The 18,393-nt window shown below is 47.1% G+C and overlaps 1 protein-coding gene across 5 annotated transcripts in view; it reads left to right on the top strand.

Annotated features, from left to right (window-relative positions):
- Nucleotides 1–7,750, top strand: part of CHCHD6 (coiled-coil-helix-coiled-coil-helix domain containing 6) — a 109,899-nt gene extending 102,149 nt beyond the window's left edge. For all 5 annotated transcript variants that reach the window (XM_038148783.1, XM_038148777.1, XM_038148778.1 and 2 more), the window contains one exon: nt 7,198–7,750. In XM_038148783.1, coding sequence (XP_038004711.1) covers nt 7,198–7,221 — 24 coding nt within the window. In that variant the 3' untranslated portion in view covers nt 7,222–7,750. The remainder of the gene's footprint in view (nt 1–7,197) is intronic.
- Nucleotides 7,751–18,393: the final 10,643 nt, after the last annotated feature.

Here is an 18,393-nt window from a genome sequence, read left to right as displayed (position 1 = left end):
CTTATAACAAGGATGCTGCTAGTAATCCCTGCATTGAATCCCTATATACACAATGTTCCAGGAATAATTAAAGTCACAAACTTCAATCTTGAGGGATGCACAGGGGAAACCTATCCTGAAATGAGGCTTGCCACATCTGACTTTTCTACTTCCAGTGCTTTTTAGCACTGTAGGGTTTGCTATTTTTGTTCCAGGACTGAAGTAGATTTAAGAGGAAGTCTGACATCCTGAATTTACACTTCCTAACAACAGTGTTCATCAGTCAGTCTTCTTACCATGTCCTTTCTCTACCCCTTCTCTCTATTAATTTTCCTCAATAGTCTGCAGGGATCATTTGCCAGCCTGATTCAAATTCCTGCACTTCCCTGGCATCTTGTTTTATAACATCTTGCATCATGTACTTTCCATTTCTGTAATCCATTTAATCCAGGATACTGAGATGGTTTTGCAGGTATTTATTGCATTTCTTTCTTCCTCATGTAAGGAGGTAACAGGTCATTTATACAACTTAATCCAAAGTCTCTTGGCTTCTGGGGTTATTTTTTCCTTTTATTTTCCCACTGATTATTCTGGAGGCTGGTAGCAGGAGCAGGAAAGACAGTATGGGGAAGTTGCCAATATTTGTGTCTATTGTTTCATTACATTGTGCCCAGAGCATGGCTTGGCAGTTCAGCAGTTAAGCCCCTGCAGCCAATGTCCCCCAGCAAATAATGTTACTGTTGCCTCTTCTTAATTTTTGGAAGTGTTGGGCTTAGGGTTTGAAATAATGAAATACTGTTGCATCAGTAAGTGGTTTTCCGTTCCTTTTGGCTCTGGAAGTGGATATTCACAGTTGGGTGAAGTTCATTTTAATCCTCACAAAACCAGAGCTGGATTTGTACAAGTTGTCATTGTTCTGCTTTAGAAACACTCTGTGCCTTCTGGATCCCTTTATCCCTCCCAGGGGCTAATCCATGAGCTTGCAAAACACTTGGGGTGACTCTGGTTGCAGGGTGGAGGGGCATCCAGTGCTATCTCCTTTGCCTCCTGCATTGCCTGCCTTCTACCACTCAGTCCAGAAAGGCACAGTAGTGTTTGGAGCGTGCAGTTTCTGATGTGTACAGATAGTGGGATGTAATTACCTTCCTCTGAGACACAGTCATTACACTGCCTGTAAAGAGAGAGGGTCACAGTCCTAATGGGAAATGATTTTAAAGCAATCTTGACCAAGTCTAGTGGAGCCATTTCAGAGCACTTAAAACTCAGCCAGTCCTTCATGGCACTTGTGATATGTCCACTTCATGCAGTGAGAGGCATTGGGATTAACACTTGTTGAGGGATAAAGAAAATCCATGATAAACTGCAGCATTGGCTTTGGGCAAGCATTGTGTGCTGCCACGGGGGAAAGGCACGGACAGAGCCTGGGTTTGATTATTATTGTTCTTGATACTGATTTGGAAAAACGCAAGGCTCTCACAGAAGCAATAAGCCAGTAGTCATGAAATCTGCCACCTTGGGCTTCCTGTGCTGCAAGAGCTGCTCCTCTGTCCCCAGGCTTGATTCCTGCAGAGGCAAGAGGATTGTTCCCATTTCCCAAGCAGGTAGCTGGGGAGATAGAGACACAGTCCCCACATCAGAGCCAGATCACTGGTGGGTGCACTGTTGGTTTACCTGGGAAGTTCAGGCTTCAAAAACGTTCTCTCTTACAAGGCAAATTTGGTCAGAGGTTGTTTAATGGCAAATACTAGTTTGTGTTATGTTAGACAGGCTTCAGCGTGCTTTGGTGCGTGCTGGGGTTGTGCTCAGTAGCAAGGTGAGGAGAAAGATTTCAGCAGAGCTGATGGAAGGTGGCAGTCAGCAGTTGTAGGTCATATTGAGGCGCTCTGGCAGGTCTGTTGGGATCAGCCCAGGACTAAAAAGCAAACACCACTTCACATAAGCAATTTTCTGAATCTCAGTCCTTTACAGAAGTACAATAGCCGGAGCTGTGCAGGTTAGCAAAGCTCTAAGCTGGTACCTGGGAGAGCAGGAATAACTAGTAGTGAAATGCTCTGTGTCCGATTTTCATCCTTTGAGCTCCTCTGTAATGTTATTGGAAAACAAAAATTGTTTAAATAATGGAGCAGTCCCGATGAAATTGTGCAGTGATGCAGAAGAGGTTGAGGAAGAGTTATTCCTTTCTTTCCATTACTTTTCTCCTCCTGCCTTGCCTCCCAAACGTGGGTGGAATCTACGTGTCAGGCACTAGCGACATCAGCCTGGCCCGGTGGCTTTTCTTAATGGCAAGAATGCGATTAAATGCAATTAACATCGATTGAGCAAAAACTGCCCTGGGTTTGTATGTGGATTAATTAACAGTCATCCTTTCAGCAGCAGCAGCCCTTTGCAGAGCCTTGTTTGTTCCTCCTGGCCCCGCTCTTTTCTAGCACATGTCCAAAATCAAAAGCACCGAGCCTGTTCCCTACTGCGACGTCTGGGGTTTCCAGCTCAGCGGGGAGATGCAGCCCCCCGGCCAGGATGGTTTTTTGTGCAGTCTGCTGAGTGCAGAGCTGCTCAGTCAGTGGCAAAATATTTCCTGTTAAGCAAGGCTAATGACGGGAGCTCTCTGCAAGTTAGAACAATGATCAGAACAACTGTCTGGAGGAAATCGATGTTATAATGCATGAACAAACAGGTGAGTCTCAGAACAGCTGGAGATTAGTTGTGCTGCTGGTAAATAACTTTGTATTCGGGTGATGCAGAGCAATGGGGAGGTGTCAAGGCAGAGCAAAGCAAGCAGTGGGCTCTTGTGAGCTGAAGGAGAGGGAGGAGGAAACCAGAAAGACTTTCTGTTCCTAGCACTGTGTTGGTGGGGTATGTAGACCAGGAGACTTCCATGTGAATGCACTTTCTGGGGTGTTCTGACAATGCATCTGGTGAGTTTTCTGAAAAGCGTCTTTTCTGCTGTCAAGCCAACTTTGAAGACACCATCTGGGGAAGTAGCCAAGAAGTCATTGGGTGATCTTGCCTGCTTTGCAAAACTATTAACACCAGTACAGAGAAGAGGGAAAACAAAACTCTCTTCATAGCTTTTTGAATTAATGTTTTTTGTTGCTGCCAGGCATGCTACTGGCCTTCCTTATTCCAGTCCCAAGGACAGCAACTGTTGGACTCCTGAAGGATGAGAGAGACAGAGAGGCTTTTCTGTGCAATAACTATATGGCACAGAAGTGCTGTGATCCATTAGTCAGCACAGCTGCTCCACAAAATAGCCAATACTCTGAGTGTAACAGAACAAATTGCACATAACCAAAAAATACCTACAGCATATATCAAACCAAAGTGACTCAAATGTCCCTTGCAGTGCTTTGGGGTGCTAATAGCCCTGCAACAGATGCCTCATCCAGTGTAAAGGCCTTGAACACCCATCTTAGGGCAGGTCAGGATTTTTGTATTTTGTTTGTGCCTCTTTCCACACTAACTGAGATGAAGAAGTTGTGCGGTCACGTTGCTGAGGTCTGCTGTGTGCCAACAGGTATTGTGATGTTGAGAGCTGCCTGCACACGGCGGGGAACTAGGAACTATGGAGATTAATTTCTACTTTGTCACTGACACTCCAAATGCAGCAAGTCATTTATCATGGGGATCTGCTTTCTGATTTCTTCATAGCTGCACAGTGCCCATATGTGTGAGTGCTGTGGTGCAACTGCTGAAAGGGATGATAAAACAAAGGCAGGGCACGTGGTGGAGGGAGCTTGCAGGGTTTACCCTGTGAGACTAAGGGCTGGTTAAATAAATACATCTTAACACAACTGAGGCTTGGCAAACAGCATCTCTGGCAAGCACTGAGGGAGGAAGTTCTTCAGGGTCTGGCTTTTTAAGGAGGGAGATTCCTCTGCTGGCTGGGAGCCTCCAACAAGGCCAAGAGCTGAGACACAGAGCTGCCCAGCAACTGGGGGAGGTGAAGAGGATGCTGCAGGTCCACCAGGCAGCCCTGACCTTCTGCACTGGGATGCAGACTGAGAAAGAAGGAACAGGACAGAGGAACAGGTGCATTAGAAAATCTTGCTGAAGCTTGCTTGCTCCAGTGCTGGGTACCAGGGCCTCAGCTCTGTTAGAGGACAAGGACTGTGTTGGGCATTGATTGGACTCCCTTCACAGCAGGGTTGAGATTTGTGGAGTAGATCTGCTTGCAGAGCTCAGCCCTTTCTCCTCACTCAACTGGAACCAGAACTGGAAAGCTACTGGCTTTCCCCCAGGGGCTGCAAAGTGGCAGGCTGTGTCAGCTAAGCAGCCCATTTTGACTGCAGTTAGCTCCTGAGCAGGGTGCCACAGTGGTGGAAGAACATGAGTTAGTGGCTCAAAGGTCCCATTTGCTGTGAGAGGCATGGAAGAAAACAAGTGATGTATGCCCTCCAGCTGGACTTGCTGTCAGGACTGAACAGATTGCCATCCCTGTTTGTGCTGATGAGGAATTTGCCTTTGTATGGACGCTGTTTTCATACGTAGAGGCACTGGGCCGGAGCTCCTCAAGACTGGAACCTGATCTCTACCTGGATTGCCTTGGCAGTGGCATTAAAAATAACCTGCCCTCCCTATGCAAGAAGGGCACTGTTCCCTCTCATCAGACTGAGGGTGTGATGCACTCTCCAAGGCTGTTCATCTCTGACTTCTTGTTCTGCTAAGACTGCAGCAGAGACCAGCTGATGCCAACTGTGGGGCAGTCATTTTATGAGGAGGCACCAAAACTTTGCAGTCTGAGCCTCAACTCCATTAATTGGGAGTATCCTGTCTGGGGAGAACAGCGATTGCAAACTGCCTGGGCTTGTTGCCTGTTCACCTTGTCTGCTGCATATGCAATGATAAGGGCATGGAGAGGAGGTAAAGCTTCTCCTTCCCTTTCCACGCTCCTCCTGCTCAAGGTCAGTGCTGTAGCAGCCTGGTAGCATCTTGCAGAGAGGATTCCAGGTTGGAAGAAAATGAAGGGGTGCCAAGTCTGCACTGGCATGGCTGCAAAGCTAGGTGGGCAAAGAGTGGGTTTGGTCTCAGAGTTAGGGTGTCCCTCAGCCCATCAGTTCTGGGTCCAGGCTCACTGTGCAAAGGATTTTGGGGAGGTTTAGTCATCCAGAGTGAGATGGAACCTGATGTTTTTGCACAAGGAATGTTTCTGAGCCTCCAGCTCAATGCATACCTGGTATGTGGGTAGGTTAGGCTGGAAAGAATTCATTGAGGTTAAGAACTGGCTGTTTTCATTTTCTCCTGAAATAAGTTAAAATACCATAGAATCATATAATGGTTTAGTCTGGAAGGGACCTTAAAGATCATCTATTTCCAGCCCCCCTGCCATGGGTAGAGACACCTGCAACTAGATGAGGTTGAAATATGTAGTTATGATTTTGAACATGAAATTGTGTAACTCTGATATTCTTCAAAAGTGTTTAAAAAGAGAGATTTTACTGTCTTCCAGAAGGGTTAACCACAGAGTAGGCACAGAAGTGATTTTGGTTTGCTTTCTTTTTTTCACAAAATGTAGCATTCCTGGACACTTTACTGAAGTGTTACAATGTGAATACAGCAAATTACTTCATTGCAAAATTGATCGTGAGTTGTTACTGCTTCATTCATTGCAATTTCAGTGAGTGCTATTGGAGTTTTTAAAATATATTGCTCTGTGCATAACTTTTAAGTCACTAATGATGAGAAAAATTACCTGGGAAATTAGAGTCAGTGGAGTATTATTGATGGTTCATTTGTCAGATTTCTGCATAACCCTTGTCTAAATAATTTGGTGTACAATTTTCTCTTTATTCTTGAGTTCTCTGAAGCTTTTTCAGTTCATTGTTGTCAGAGATGGGACTGTCTTTGGAGATTTGAGGCCAGCATATTCAGTCTACGTTGGCCATGTATCAGCCAATATCAGCCTGCTGTACAGAAGCAGCCCAAATGACATCCTCACCTTCTGACAGACAGTGCCAAGCGTGCTAGCATCATTATTTTGTGATGTTTTCCATTCTGATTCACACTGAAGAAAGCTCAGCTCCTCTCCCCAGAAAGGCAAATATCTGGAGAGTAGAACTGAGCTCACATACAGCCCTAATAAAAATGGCAATGAGACTGTATGCAGTGAAGTGTTCAGTTGTCTTTAGCTGGATCCTCTTAACATGGATCAGTACTGTCTGCTCTCCCAAAAAAAGGGACCTGCATGTATCCAGAGCATGAGAAGAAAGTAGCCTGTTGGTGGGCTTACCCTCTGTGATCCTGCTGTTCCTGTAGCACGGACACAACCATGCCTTTGCTGCTGCAGGAGAGCTGATTGCCCACACTGGGAAGTGGGATCCAGCACTGATTTCTCAGATCCTCAGAGGGAGAGGTGTTACAGCTGGTGTCATGTGTGTTCTCATCCCCTGCTGATGACATTGTTGGCTCGATTCTGTGGTCGAACCTGGTTCTTTGATTTTATTGATGCAATAAGATAAAAATAGGAAGAGACCGCAGCAGACTTTGCAATCTCCATCCTAAAAACTTCCTAATTGGAAGCTTTCTGTCTTATAATAACCCTCAGGAGTTTCACAGTTCATATGCAGATACCTGCAGGATCTGAGGAAGTACCACTTAGTAGATTTCTGTGGGGGCAAAGCAGATGTGATTTTGCTTTGAATTTTAGGAGGGCTTGGGTCTTAACAGGATAAAGGCTGTCAGATATGTCAGGAGTTAGGGTGGTCTCTGAGTCCCCATCTTTCTTCTTCTCACTTCTCTGGTGGTCTTATATTGATCCTGTTCCAGGATGAGAGAATGGGGAGTGTGTATGTGTGTGTGTGTGTGTGTGTCTTTGTCTTTGTGTCTTTGTGTTTGATGGCAGCTAATCAAAGTGCTCCTGTGCTGAGGCAGGACTTGGTGTGGGGTTGCAGTTACTCACTGCTCCAAGGCTTACCTGAAGCCACAGCTGTTCTCTCTGACTGTAGGCCAGTGGATTCACAATCCTGATTGTTGCAACTGACCATGTGCTCTTGATCACAGAATCAGCCTTATGTTTGGTATCATGAGCTGCTTGCTGGCTTCCACACTCCTCTCCCCTTGAATATCTTATGGTATTATCTTACAGTAGGTGAAACCTGAAGATTTTCCTGAGGGATTTTCACCCTGCCAGCGCTACTCTTTCATTTCTGATGTTAACATTCCCATGTCAACAGCTGCATAACTAGCTTACTGCCTTTTCTTTTTGTCTCCTTTTTTCTCCAGGAATTGTTTGTTAATTCTGGATAAACATCATCTGCCAAAGAGCAGAGGACAGGGACCATGGACGCCCTTGGAAGCTCCAGCATCCTTCTGGACAGACACTGACCAAAACCAGTGCCTTCTGCCCTCCATGACCAAGACAATACAACATGATTCCTCTTCTAACTGCCTGCATGTATCAGACTCGGTGGATGTTCCTGGGGTTGGGAGAAGGGTCCCAGGAGCAGGGGATGCTATAGTTTGTTTTCATTGTTTTGCAATGTAAAGAATTGTGTTGACCGCAGGTGCTTCCAGCGTCGCTTGTAGCTTAGGGTCTTGCTCCAACACAAGCCTGGTTCACCCAGTTCTAACTTTGGTTTCACCAACCTACGTCTGAGTTTCAGGAGCTGTTGCCTCTGTTTGTTTGCTCTGGAGAAAGGGGTCCCAAGTATTTGGAAGTAACCCTGAGTAGCTTGTTAGGATTAACTGTTCCTAGCATGCTCCCATTGGTTACACCAGCAGGCACATTCCTTCCCTTCCAAGGTTCCCTCCTAAACAATAAAGTGTTTAACAGTCACTGTGTGCTGTGAGATATTTCAGTCCCATGAGTTTGTAAACTGCTGTTTTCCGCCTATTGCCCATGCCAACAAAAACTCCAAATGAGTGTGAGGAATAGCAGTATTTCAAGTCACAGTTTATAAATCACACAACGTGTTCATTTGGTCCCAGGATGACTGCCTTATTGGAAAGCACTTGGTTACAAAGTCCTGGCTGAAGGGACCTGGTGGTGTGGAATCATACTGGAAAAACCTTTGCCTGCTGGCTGCAGAGCCCAAATTATCTTTCTTTTCACAAGCTCTTGTGTGCAGTTCCTGCTGTGCCTGCCTTAAACCACTGTCCCTTTCATCCTTGTGCTCTGTGTTGAGCCCTCTCCTTGCTGCGAGGAATGGAGGAAGCTGGGTGCATCTGGAATCTTACTCTCCTAGAGGTGGGTGTGGCAGAATTGCAGAAGGCCTGTCAGCAAACCAGGGGAGCAGGTCTGGTTTGGTAACCTCACTCCTTTTCTCTGTGTGCAGCTTCTCTGTCTGGCAGCATTAGCTTCCTCTGTCCTCTCTGACTGTATCTGACAGTTTTTGAAGAATGTGAACATGGATTTTTGGAGGTCGTGTCAGAGTTTAATGCAGTGTTTATGAAAATGGATGAGGGGGGCTGAGAATTGTTTTCTGTGTTATATTCTGCTTCGTCTCTTTTTCCTTTAGACAGCAACTTAGTGCTTTACATCTCCATTACTGCAACAAAATGCCTTTCCTTCTTATTGAGAGCTGATGCCACAACACTTTTCATCCTCAGAAGTGATGTTTGCTTACGCATGGCTTATCTCTGTTAGTCTCAGATCTTGCAAAAATTCCAGCTCTGCATCTTTGTGTAGGTCAAACTTGCTGTCCCTAGGGGAGAAAGAGCAAGTTTTCCAAAACAAAGTAGGACAATTAGTGCCCCCAGATCTGTTAGAGCAGTACTGGGTGGGCTTTTGCTGCTGTTGCCAGCTTTTGGATCTGCTTGGGGTAGCCACAGAACCTCTGACTCTGCAGGCAGAGATTTAGAGCACCAAGGTCTCTCCCTGACTAGGTTTGAAATTACTGTTGGTCTGAAGAGAAAAGTGTGTATTTTGTCTCTTCCTCATTTTCCTCTTGCCCCTATCCAGCATTGCCTTGCATGAGTAATTTGCATGTTATTATTTCAGTTGCCCTAAATTGGGGGGGACTGTGATGCCAGGGCTGATTATTTGGTGGCGCTGGGCAATTTTCTCTGTTAGGCAACTGTAATACATTTTCATGTTCTTTTATAATGAGCTTTATTTACCAAATTGGCAATTCCTCTGTTGAGAAATAACTGATTACAGCATTCAGGGAGTTGCTGTCATCTCAAGATACACAGGTGTCTGTGGAACATAAACAGATGTGATCATTCAGACAGTGAACTCGATGGGGGTGGGGGGGAATCAGCCATAAAATCATAAATGGAACAGCTACAGCTAATGTTGGCCAGGTGCACTGCGGCTGTTTGCAGCCCAGCAAGGACAAAGTGGCACTCAAAGGCCATCCAGTACCTCCAGATGAGGGACTGCTTGATTGTTAGCTGAAAATACACCTCTTACCTGTCACTACACTTCAATACTGGCTTGCCTAACTCTGTCTCCAAAAGTTTCTGAGGACAGACATTCATTTGTGGCACAGCTTTGAAGTGAGAAACTCCTGTGTCCTGCTGGGTTGGGTTTGATTTTAGCTTACTCTGTGCTAAATGTCTACAAACTTCTTGGTGCTCATGTCCATGGGGACTGTGGCCCCATCTGCCTTTCCTTTGGTGTTTCCTAGTGCCCAGGAGCAATTTTGTTGCTGCTTTGCCCTAATCACCAGCTCAGACACCTGAGCCTGGGGGAAAATACAATCACCAGGGATGTTAATAAGAAACTGCTGAAGGTGAAGTTCAGTTGCAGAGTCTCAGCTGCTATCCAAGTAAAAAATGTGCAGGTAACAAACAGAGCTTCTTGAGTGAACGTTTTCTCTTCCCCCTCATCTTTGCTGCTTCTGCAGTACCAAGGTCCTTGAAAAGAAGGAAGAAGCCCTGCACCTTCTCCTAGGCTCCCTCTCCTTGTTTCTCCTTGACTCCTTGTGGGATATTCAGAGCAATTTTGTTTCTGTGCAAGATTGTGACAGCAGGTGTCAGTTATGCTCCAGAGTGGCAGAGATCATTATTCCTGGAGCCCGGTGTCCAGTGTTGAATGGATGTCCTTTCCACACTGCTACCACCACAGCTGGCATTAATGGACAACTAGGGCAGCAGGATAAACAAGGTCTGAATCTATTGTGGAAGCTGAATTAGAGGCAGTTTCCTCCAAAGGCAACTTTGAGGAGGGGTAGAGGCAGCCAGTCATGCTGCTGCCTGTGCTGCACGTGCTGGATACAAAGCAGCTCTTTTGTGACCAGGAATACCTGTTTCACAACTAAAACCAAACCTTCCCGTGGCCAGGTGCAGCACAGTGCTCCCTTCAGCTGAGCAGTGCATGTCCATTTTGCTTGCCTGCTTATTGCAGTTCTCTGCAAGCTGGGTAATTTTGTGTACAAATGCATCCGGTGATTTGGATGCAGTGCGCACAATTGGGGTAATTTCATGTGAAAATACAGCTTGCAGAGTGCCTGCTTTAAGAGTATGAATTGTTTTAAAACTTGCCAGATGAATGGAAAGAACAACCTTTTTATTCATGCATAATTTCTTAGCATTGCAGGAAGGGAAAAGAACAAAACCAGAGAAGTTAGACAAGATACAGGAAATAACAGAACTGATAAAAAATTTCCAGTAGGCCTCAGAATGTTTGTAAATGAAACATTCAACATGCAGCACTTTCAGATTCCAGTGTGCGAGAACATCACCGGCACTCCAAGCACCAAATTTGTGATCTTGCATAAAAACTCAACCCGTTGCCTCCTGCTGTTAATATTTCACACTCGACTTTGCAAGATGCTTTATCTAATATCCTCTCTGCATTTATGCAGCTACCTTCTCTGCCTTGTCCATAACAGGAGAGGCGGGAGGAGGAAGGCAATTGCCAAGTGTGTCTGTAATCTATGTAGGAGGGTTTTGTGTAGCTGTAGGGGGAGAAGAGTAAGTCTCATTTCCTATTTTATAGTCTGCTGAGTCCTGTGATCTCATGCTGTGTGCTCCTTTTCCAAGCAGAATTTTTCAATTTGTCTTTCAAGTTCTTGTTATTTTTTATTTCCAAACTGGTTAAAAGTGTTTGTCTGTAACTTGTTGATAAATTGTTTGTGTCTGACTCCCTCAGGTGCTTCATTGCCAGTCTTGTATATGTCTCCAGACCACCTTTTTCTTCTCTTGTCTTGTGCCCTCCCAGTGGGCTGTTATCATCCCTTTTTTGGAACCCATGGGAGCTGTTCAGTGTCCTGTGACATGCAACCCCACACCTGCTCCCATTCATATGGGTTTTATCCTTGTCCAGAGCTGGATGTGATATTCCTGAACTGACTCGCCTGCCTTGTCAGCCCTATCACTCTGCTCTTGGTGTGTGTTGGGTTCCCCTCACTTCCCCTGTTCTTGATTCCTTGGGGCAGTGAAGGTTGGTGTGGATTGAGGTGATTGGGCTGTATCACCTTTGAGCTGAGGCTGTTCAGGCCAGTAATGCTTCCCCTCCATCTCCCACTCTGGTGTGTAATTGTGCTGGCAGGGTGGTGTTTTGCAGCCTGGGGCAAAGCCAGAGGAAGCAAATGGAGCAGCCACTGGTCTCAGGAGAGCTCCCAGTCAAAAGTGTGTCTTGGATTTAATGACACGTGTGCTCTTTCAGACTTTTTATAGAGGTCAGAGCATGGCAGGGAACTTTCCTCTGTCATCTTCCTAGGGAGAACAGCACACAAACTTTTCTTTCCAAGTTGAAATCAATTGTTCCCTCAGGGCTATGTAACAAACTGCTCCTGTAGCTGATTTCCCCTTGTGAATGGCCTAAATTAGATGCTCTCCCTGGTTGCCCTCATTGGAATAGCTTGTTCTTTATCCAGCCATTTCGTTTGTGCCATTTGCTACGAGATGTTGATAGCACTTGTCTGGTTCCTGCTGCCCTGTGTTGTTCTGTATGGGAGCTATTGCATGGCAGGCCTGCTGTCCCAGGGAGTGTAGGAGAAGAGGCAGCAGGGACCTGGAATCTCATTGTGGTTCCTACTTTGCATCTTCCTTTGTTTTCAGAAAGTGTGTTTAAAAATAATTTCTTGTATCTTTGGAGCAGGTTTGCTAATTGACATGAATTGAAACAAAGCCCTTGGGCTCACTTGGATCTTTTTGAGGAGTTAGAATCTGTTCACCTCCTTATGGATCCCTGAAAGCTTAGTTTCAAATCCTTTTTGAATACTGAGTTGATTTTGGGGTGACAGCTGCAGGGTAAATTGTCTTCATTCCATCTAGTGCTAACGTTTTTGGCAAACTGGTGCATGCAGTTCAGTCCTGTACATTTCCTGCTGCCTGCTCTACAGAATTAAAAAGTTACCTTCAGTGTTTAAGACCAGAAACTCCAGCTGTGCTTTCTGCATGTGCATCTGTACATGAGCAGCTCTGCTAGAGTCTCTGGGTGGGCATCTCCTCCTTGCCAGTGGGGCAGAGCTTTTGTGATATTTAGTCCTTGAACAGTCTGAGTTAATCTCTCCAATGGCCACCAGCGGAGGACGTGAGTGACACTCCCTCAGGAGGAATGAAAAGGATGTTATTTTTTCCCTTCTGTGACCTCTTGAACATCCCACTGTACCCATTTTCTTGGTGGTGGAGTCCACCATCATAGTGAGTTTGATTTTTATTTTCTGTGAGTGGGGAGTGCCGCTGTAAGTCAGGATTAGCTAAACATAACATTAAAAATAAAGCACGGCTATTAATTTAATGGCTTCCTCGTTACAACCATCATAAAACAAGTAAACAGGAACTCTGCCAGTGCTGCCTGCAGTCCTCCTCCAAGTGGCTGAACCAAGGGAGAGATTTGAACTCTTGCCATTTGATAAAGCCATGTGTGAACATGACTTTTTAAAAATTAAATCTTTACTTTTCCTGTAGTAGCCTTTTAACTGCTGAAGAAGCCTGGCCAGTGACTGCAGTGGAGCTTTGCAGCTCTTAATGAGACAGAGGGGAAATGGCAGTTCAGGACTTAGCTTAAATCATACCAGCCAAAATAAAAGATTACAAAAGGCAGGGAAATTGTTCTTTGTGGACTGTGTCACTGAAACAGCCTTTGTAGTCCCTTTAATCCTTACTTATTTTTCTTTTGCAAAGGAAAATAAGCAAGTTCTGTGCTGGGACTTTTTTCCCCTCTACTCTTTATCTTCCAGAGTGCTCTTGCCAGCTATTGGCAACTTCCTTGGATTGGAATTTACTGGATTAAATGGATCACACTGGGGGTCTGTGGTGGCCACATAGGCTGGGTGCCTGCTCCCCAGTACAGTTCTGTCGCTGCATCTCAGTGGCAAGTGTACAGTGAGAAAGCTCACAGGGGTGTCCAAACACAGAGCAAGCTGAAGGCAGTGGAATTATCTGTGTTCTGGGCTTCTTCCAGACTTACATCAGGTGCTTGTGCAGTGCTGTGGGGTCTTTAAGGTAAAGAGGCTACAAAAAGAGAAAATACTAATCCATTTGTTTGAAGGCTCCATTCTAGTTATTCTTATATAGTGCCTTCTGGTATCCTGAAGTTTACATTCCCAAAGTGGAGGGTGGTTTACAAAACAGAATATCCACAGTAATGTATTTAATATCCAGCTGTGAAACCTCAGTGCCAGCTGTTGGTTCCACCCAGCTGCTCATTGGCCGCATGTGCCCGTGCTAGGAAAAAGGAACTTTGCTGTCTGAAGGAAAGGGTTGCCATTTAGTCTGTGGCCAAACAGATCAAGAAAAGGGTTCATGCTTTAGAGTCTGAGCTGATTATCTGTGGAAAGTACCCTCGGCCAGCAGGGTCTGGCTCTTCAGCTTCTCGGGAAACAAAGCAGATGTCCTCTGCTGAGGCTGCAGGTGGTCCTGTACTGCTCGCTGCTGATCCGAAGCTCAAGGAGTTTTACTTGAGGCTACTTTGAGGCAACGAATGTGATTAGGTCTCTCTAGGTAACAGGAATCCAGTGCTGAGGTGACAGTATCCAAATGTAGCAGCAGGAGAAAGAGATACATTTGCTTCTTTGTGACTGATGGGTTGATGTTTCAAAGTGTGGTTCTGGGGAAAAAAAACTTCATTCAAAGCTGCAAGGAACTGCGCAGAAAAATGAGGCCCACGTGCACACCATGAATTTAAGGCGATCTATACCATTCTTCTGGCTGTCAACTTGGTCACTGCCAACCAGTGTTCACCTCATGGGATTGGAGGTCCAAACTCAGCTCTACAAAAGCCAAGCACACCCATTACAGGGAGGTTTTCTTTATTGTACTCAAGAGAATTGTGCTCCAGATCTCTTTGCAGTCACCCTGAGGCTGGGAGCTCTACAGACCTTGCAGCACTCCTGAGCATGCAGATGACAACAGCTGCTCCCAGGAGGGCAGAATTCTGCCATTCTCCACTTGAAAGAAAATGGGATTTTAATGAGGAGTACAAGGTGCAAACTTCTGAAACTTGGAAGCCTTTCACTGTCCTTTGAGAATGTGGACCATGGAGCAAAAAGCATCAAAGGTGGCTCAGCCCTGCTCCTGCCCACGGGGCTCCCTGGGGAGAGCTCCTGGCTCTCTGTGCTCTCCTTGCTCCATCTGGTCCACAAGAATTAGATCCCTTCCATCCAGTCATAGATTTTAGGATTAAGTGATTTATAAACCAGTCAGTATTTCTTATTGTTGCTGTATATCCCTACATGTTCTCCCAAAAGTCCTTTCCAGGTTTTTAAAGTTGTATCAAATCTCTACCTGCTGACTGCGGGAGAAGCACCTTCCCTCTTGTGGGGTGTGTGTGTCCAAAGAGGCTGTGCCTGGCCCAGGGTTTTCCCTCCTGTGTTGAACCCTGGGGATGGAGTAGTTTATGGGAGTGAAGAGGAAGTGCTCAGGGAAAAGGAGTGGTTGAAAATGTACCTTTGACTCTTAACATGGGAACTTAACTATTGGCCTTGGTTCAGGTTTTCTAAGGATTTGCCAAGCCCTGAAAATTTGTGTGATTGAGTATGGCAGGTGAGTCTCAGAGCTGTGCCATAAATTAATGGACTTTCCCATGGACCTGTGCACAGTGTATCAAGCCCTGTAACGGTGCCCTTAGTCCAAACTTCTAAATGCAAAGTCAGCAGTGGTTCTGTAGCCCCTTACTGTTAACAGAGACACTCCCTACCCCAGGAGTGAGACAGGGACTTTTGGAGAAGCCTTAGGTACTTTCTGCCTTCCCTAAAGCACTTTGCAGGGCCCTGACTGTGGGCACAGCTGTGCAAACTGACAAGCAAACTGATCCTGCTGACTCTGCCTCATTTTACTTCCCCTGACAAGTAATTGAGTGACTGCACTTTATTAATGCTAATGACTTTCTAGTTTGAGCTGTTAGTGTACAGTTTGATATTTATATTTATTTATTTGTAACATCCAGACTTTGTACTGTCTGGATTATTCCTCGAGCTAATCTGATGCTGAGCCATTATTGTGACAATTGAGTCACAATACAATTTGACATTCATGGTGTACCTGGTGTAGCTAATTTATGTAACTCAATTTATAAATTACATAAATAGGTTGCATAATTTACCACATACCTTGTACACTTCACAGTAATATTCCCAGCTTGCAATTTAAACAATTTTTATACTGAGAATAATTTACACCGAAGACTCTTGAATAATTTTGCAATCTATTCCTGGACAGATAAGGAGTTGTGTTTGCTAAATAAACACTTGCTGGTGTTGATTTTAACTTACTAATCACCTTGTCCTGCTTCCCAGATAATCTGTAGCCTGTCCTGGGTAATGCTGTGCTGGCAAGGCCAGACCTCTGCAGAGGTCCATGTCTTCCGCTTCTGCCTTTCAGGATCTGCTTGCCTGGGAATGATGATTTTTTTCCCTCTGTCATCCAACTGAAACTTCCGAGCAGCTGGTCCTTGCTGGAGAGCCAGCTCTGCTGCCTGCAGCCTCCTCCAGGAGGGCAGAACCCTGGCTTCTCCATGGCCCACCTGAGCACCCAGGTGATGGTGGTGGAGTGACCATGGTGAGGTGGGGCTGGAGGCAGGGAGGGGGCTTTGCACTGATCTGGGAGAATGTGTGATGCAGGGGTAGAGGACACCTCCATGGGCAGTGGCACAAAGATGTTACGTGTGACAATCCTTGGGAAGTTTCTGCCTCACCCAGCTGGAATTAGAGACAGGTCCTGACCACTCCTGACCCCGTGGCACCAAGGCATTAAAAAGAAGCAATGAAAAGCATCCTGCAACTTGTTTGTGACAGTGCCTCAGGCATCTTGCAGGAAGCACCCTGGCCGCAAAGCTCTGTGCTTCCCTCCAGGAGCAGCTCCTGGAAGCAGCCCCAGCACAGGCACCAGAGGAGGAGGATGGTGGTGTCCATCACCCCTTGTTGGAGAGGCCTGTGGCCCATTTCCATCGCTCCTGGTCCCTGGGGTTGTGTGAGTGTCATTGTGCTGCTGGCAGGTGTAAGCCTGTGTGGCTGGCAGTGCCCAGAGGCAATGCTGCTCCTTACAGCTGGGCGCAGTGTTGACCTGCTGGTCATGTTTGCAGAGGTCCTGCTCTCCAAATCTGTCACTTCCCATCTTTTGGAGTTCAGGCTGTGGCCAAACAGTTCCCATGTGGCCAGCAGTAGAGAAGAGAGGCATTGGAGCAAGGACCTGGAGGCAGGTGCTCATGCAAACATCAGCATCACTTTTCCTTTCCTTGGGCTGTCACTTTTCATCCTGCCACCACTGCCTGGATCCTCTACTTTCCCCAGGAGGGGCCAGTGGTGACAAAGACCATTAATTTTGCAACAGCTGCTTCTAAAACCCACCAGACCCCCCAGCTGTCACCCTGTGACTGATGCCTCTGAGCACCACAGATATCAAACCTGCAAACAAAATATTTAGGAGTGTGGGGACGGAGGTTGTCGCACAGCCCTGGCAGCCACTATGGCCGCCTCCCAGTGATGCTCAACCTTTTCCCCTTTCCAATGGCCCTGCTGAAAGGACATGTCCCCTCTTGAGCTCCCTGGTATCTGCAAGACCATGGCTCTCCCCAGCTCTGCCTTTGCTCCTCCCAATCGATGTCCCAGTCAGAGCCAACAAATGAGCTATTATGTGCACACAATCCCAGGACGTGCACGAGCCAGACCCGCACACCCCAAACCCGTGTGGGCAGACCCTGACCTGGCTGGCTCCTGTAATTATCTCCTGCAAGGCAAAACAATTAGGAGTTTCTGCTCTCCTCTCCCTCCCTTCCCCCTTCCTCTTCATTGTTCTTGGCAAAAAAAGGTTAATTAAACTCGGAAAATATCCCTTTTCTCCCCCCTCCTAAGCATGAGACTTAATTTTCTCTTTATATTTGTATTTAATTAATTCCTGCAAAGGCTCTGACTATATTTTTTTGGTATTATTTCTTTCTTTGTCTCTCTCATTGTTAATCCTTGCATATTCAGTTTTTCTCCTCCCTTTTCCCCTAGATTTGAAATTCTATTACCATTTCAGAAGGCAGGCGTTTGAAGAGAAAATTGAATACCCGTCCAGTCTTGATAAGAAGGGACATTTGGTACTAACGGTAATTTGTGAAGCAGATTTCCTCACACCCCGTGGTTGGTCCCCACCTTTCTCCCCGTGTTTGCTGTGGATGATGTGCGTGTGCCATAGGGGCGTGGAGATGTCACAGCAGTTTGCAGCCTTTGTATCCCTGGATTATTGTGTCAGGGCCGGAATGCCCTGGCGGCCGCGTGCAGGGATGGGTGACATGGTGACACGCCATGTCTCATGTCTGACACCTCCCATACGCCTTCACACCCCTCAGGAGCCAACCCTGCACCCCACTTTGCTCTTTTTGCTCAGGGCTGATGCCCTATGGTATTGTCCCCATGGTTTTAGGGGAAGCTGTATTGTTTTCAGGGGAGCTCCTGTTCCCAGCTCCAGGAATATCCTCAGTGCCAGCAGGAGTGGGAGCAGGTCCCTCAGCCCCCCAGTGCGGAGCACGAAGGGTCATTCTCGGGCTGTGGCTGTAGGAATGCTCTGGCCTGGGTAACGCATCCGCGCCGGGGTGTCGGGGCTTTGGACCCGGGGCCCTGCAGCTCCTCCGTCCCAGACATGGCCCTGGCCACCACCGCGCCCCTTGCGCCCTTCCCCGCTTTGTCCTCGCACCCGGTGCGGGGTTCATGGTGCTGCGCTTCGGGCATCTGCTGGCGCTGGGAAAACAGGTCTGGGGATTTATGGTGACTTTTCGCCTTGCTCCGGGCTCGCTGTCACCTCCTGTCGCCTCCCCCGTGCGGGACATCCCGTTCCGGTCCCCAGCACCCCGCGCTGCCCAGGGATGCGGAGCGCCCCGAGCCGGCGAGGACCGGGGTCCGAGCGTCCCTGGCTCCGTGCCTGGCTCCGTGCCTCGCCCGGTCCCTCGCTCGGTCCCTCGGTGCCGGCAGCAGCAGCAGCAGGTGGCACTGTCGGCCCGCGCTGCCGCCGCCGCTCCCTCGGGCCGGGGCCAGCGGCGGAGCCGGGGCCGGGCGGGTCCCCGCTGCCCTGGGCGCGCATCTCGGGGAGGGGCCCGGCCGAGCCGGC

The sequence above is a fragment of the Motacilla alba genome, chromosome 12 (genome assembly GCF_015832195.1).
Source record: "Motacilla alba alba isolate MOTALB_02 chromosome 12, Motacilla_alba_V1.0_pri, whole genome shotgun sequence".
In the NCBI taxonomy this organism is placed as follows: domain Eukaryota; kingdom Metazoa; phylum Chordata; class Aves; order Passeriformes; family Motacillidae; genus Motacilla; species Motacilla alba.
Note: the sequence above shows the minus strand (reverse complement) of the source record. Positions and strands in the feature narration are given on the sequence as shown.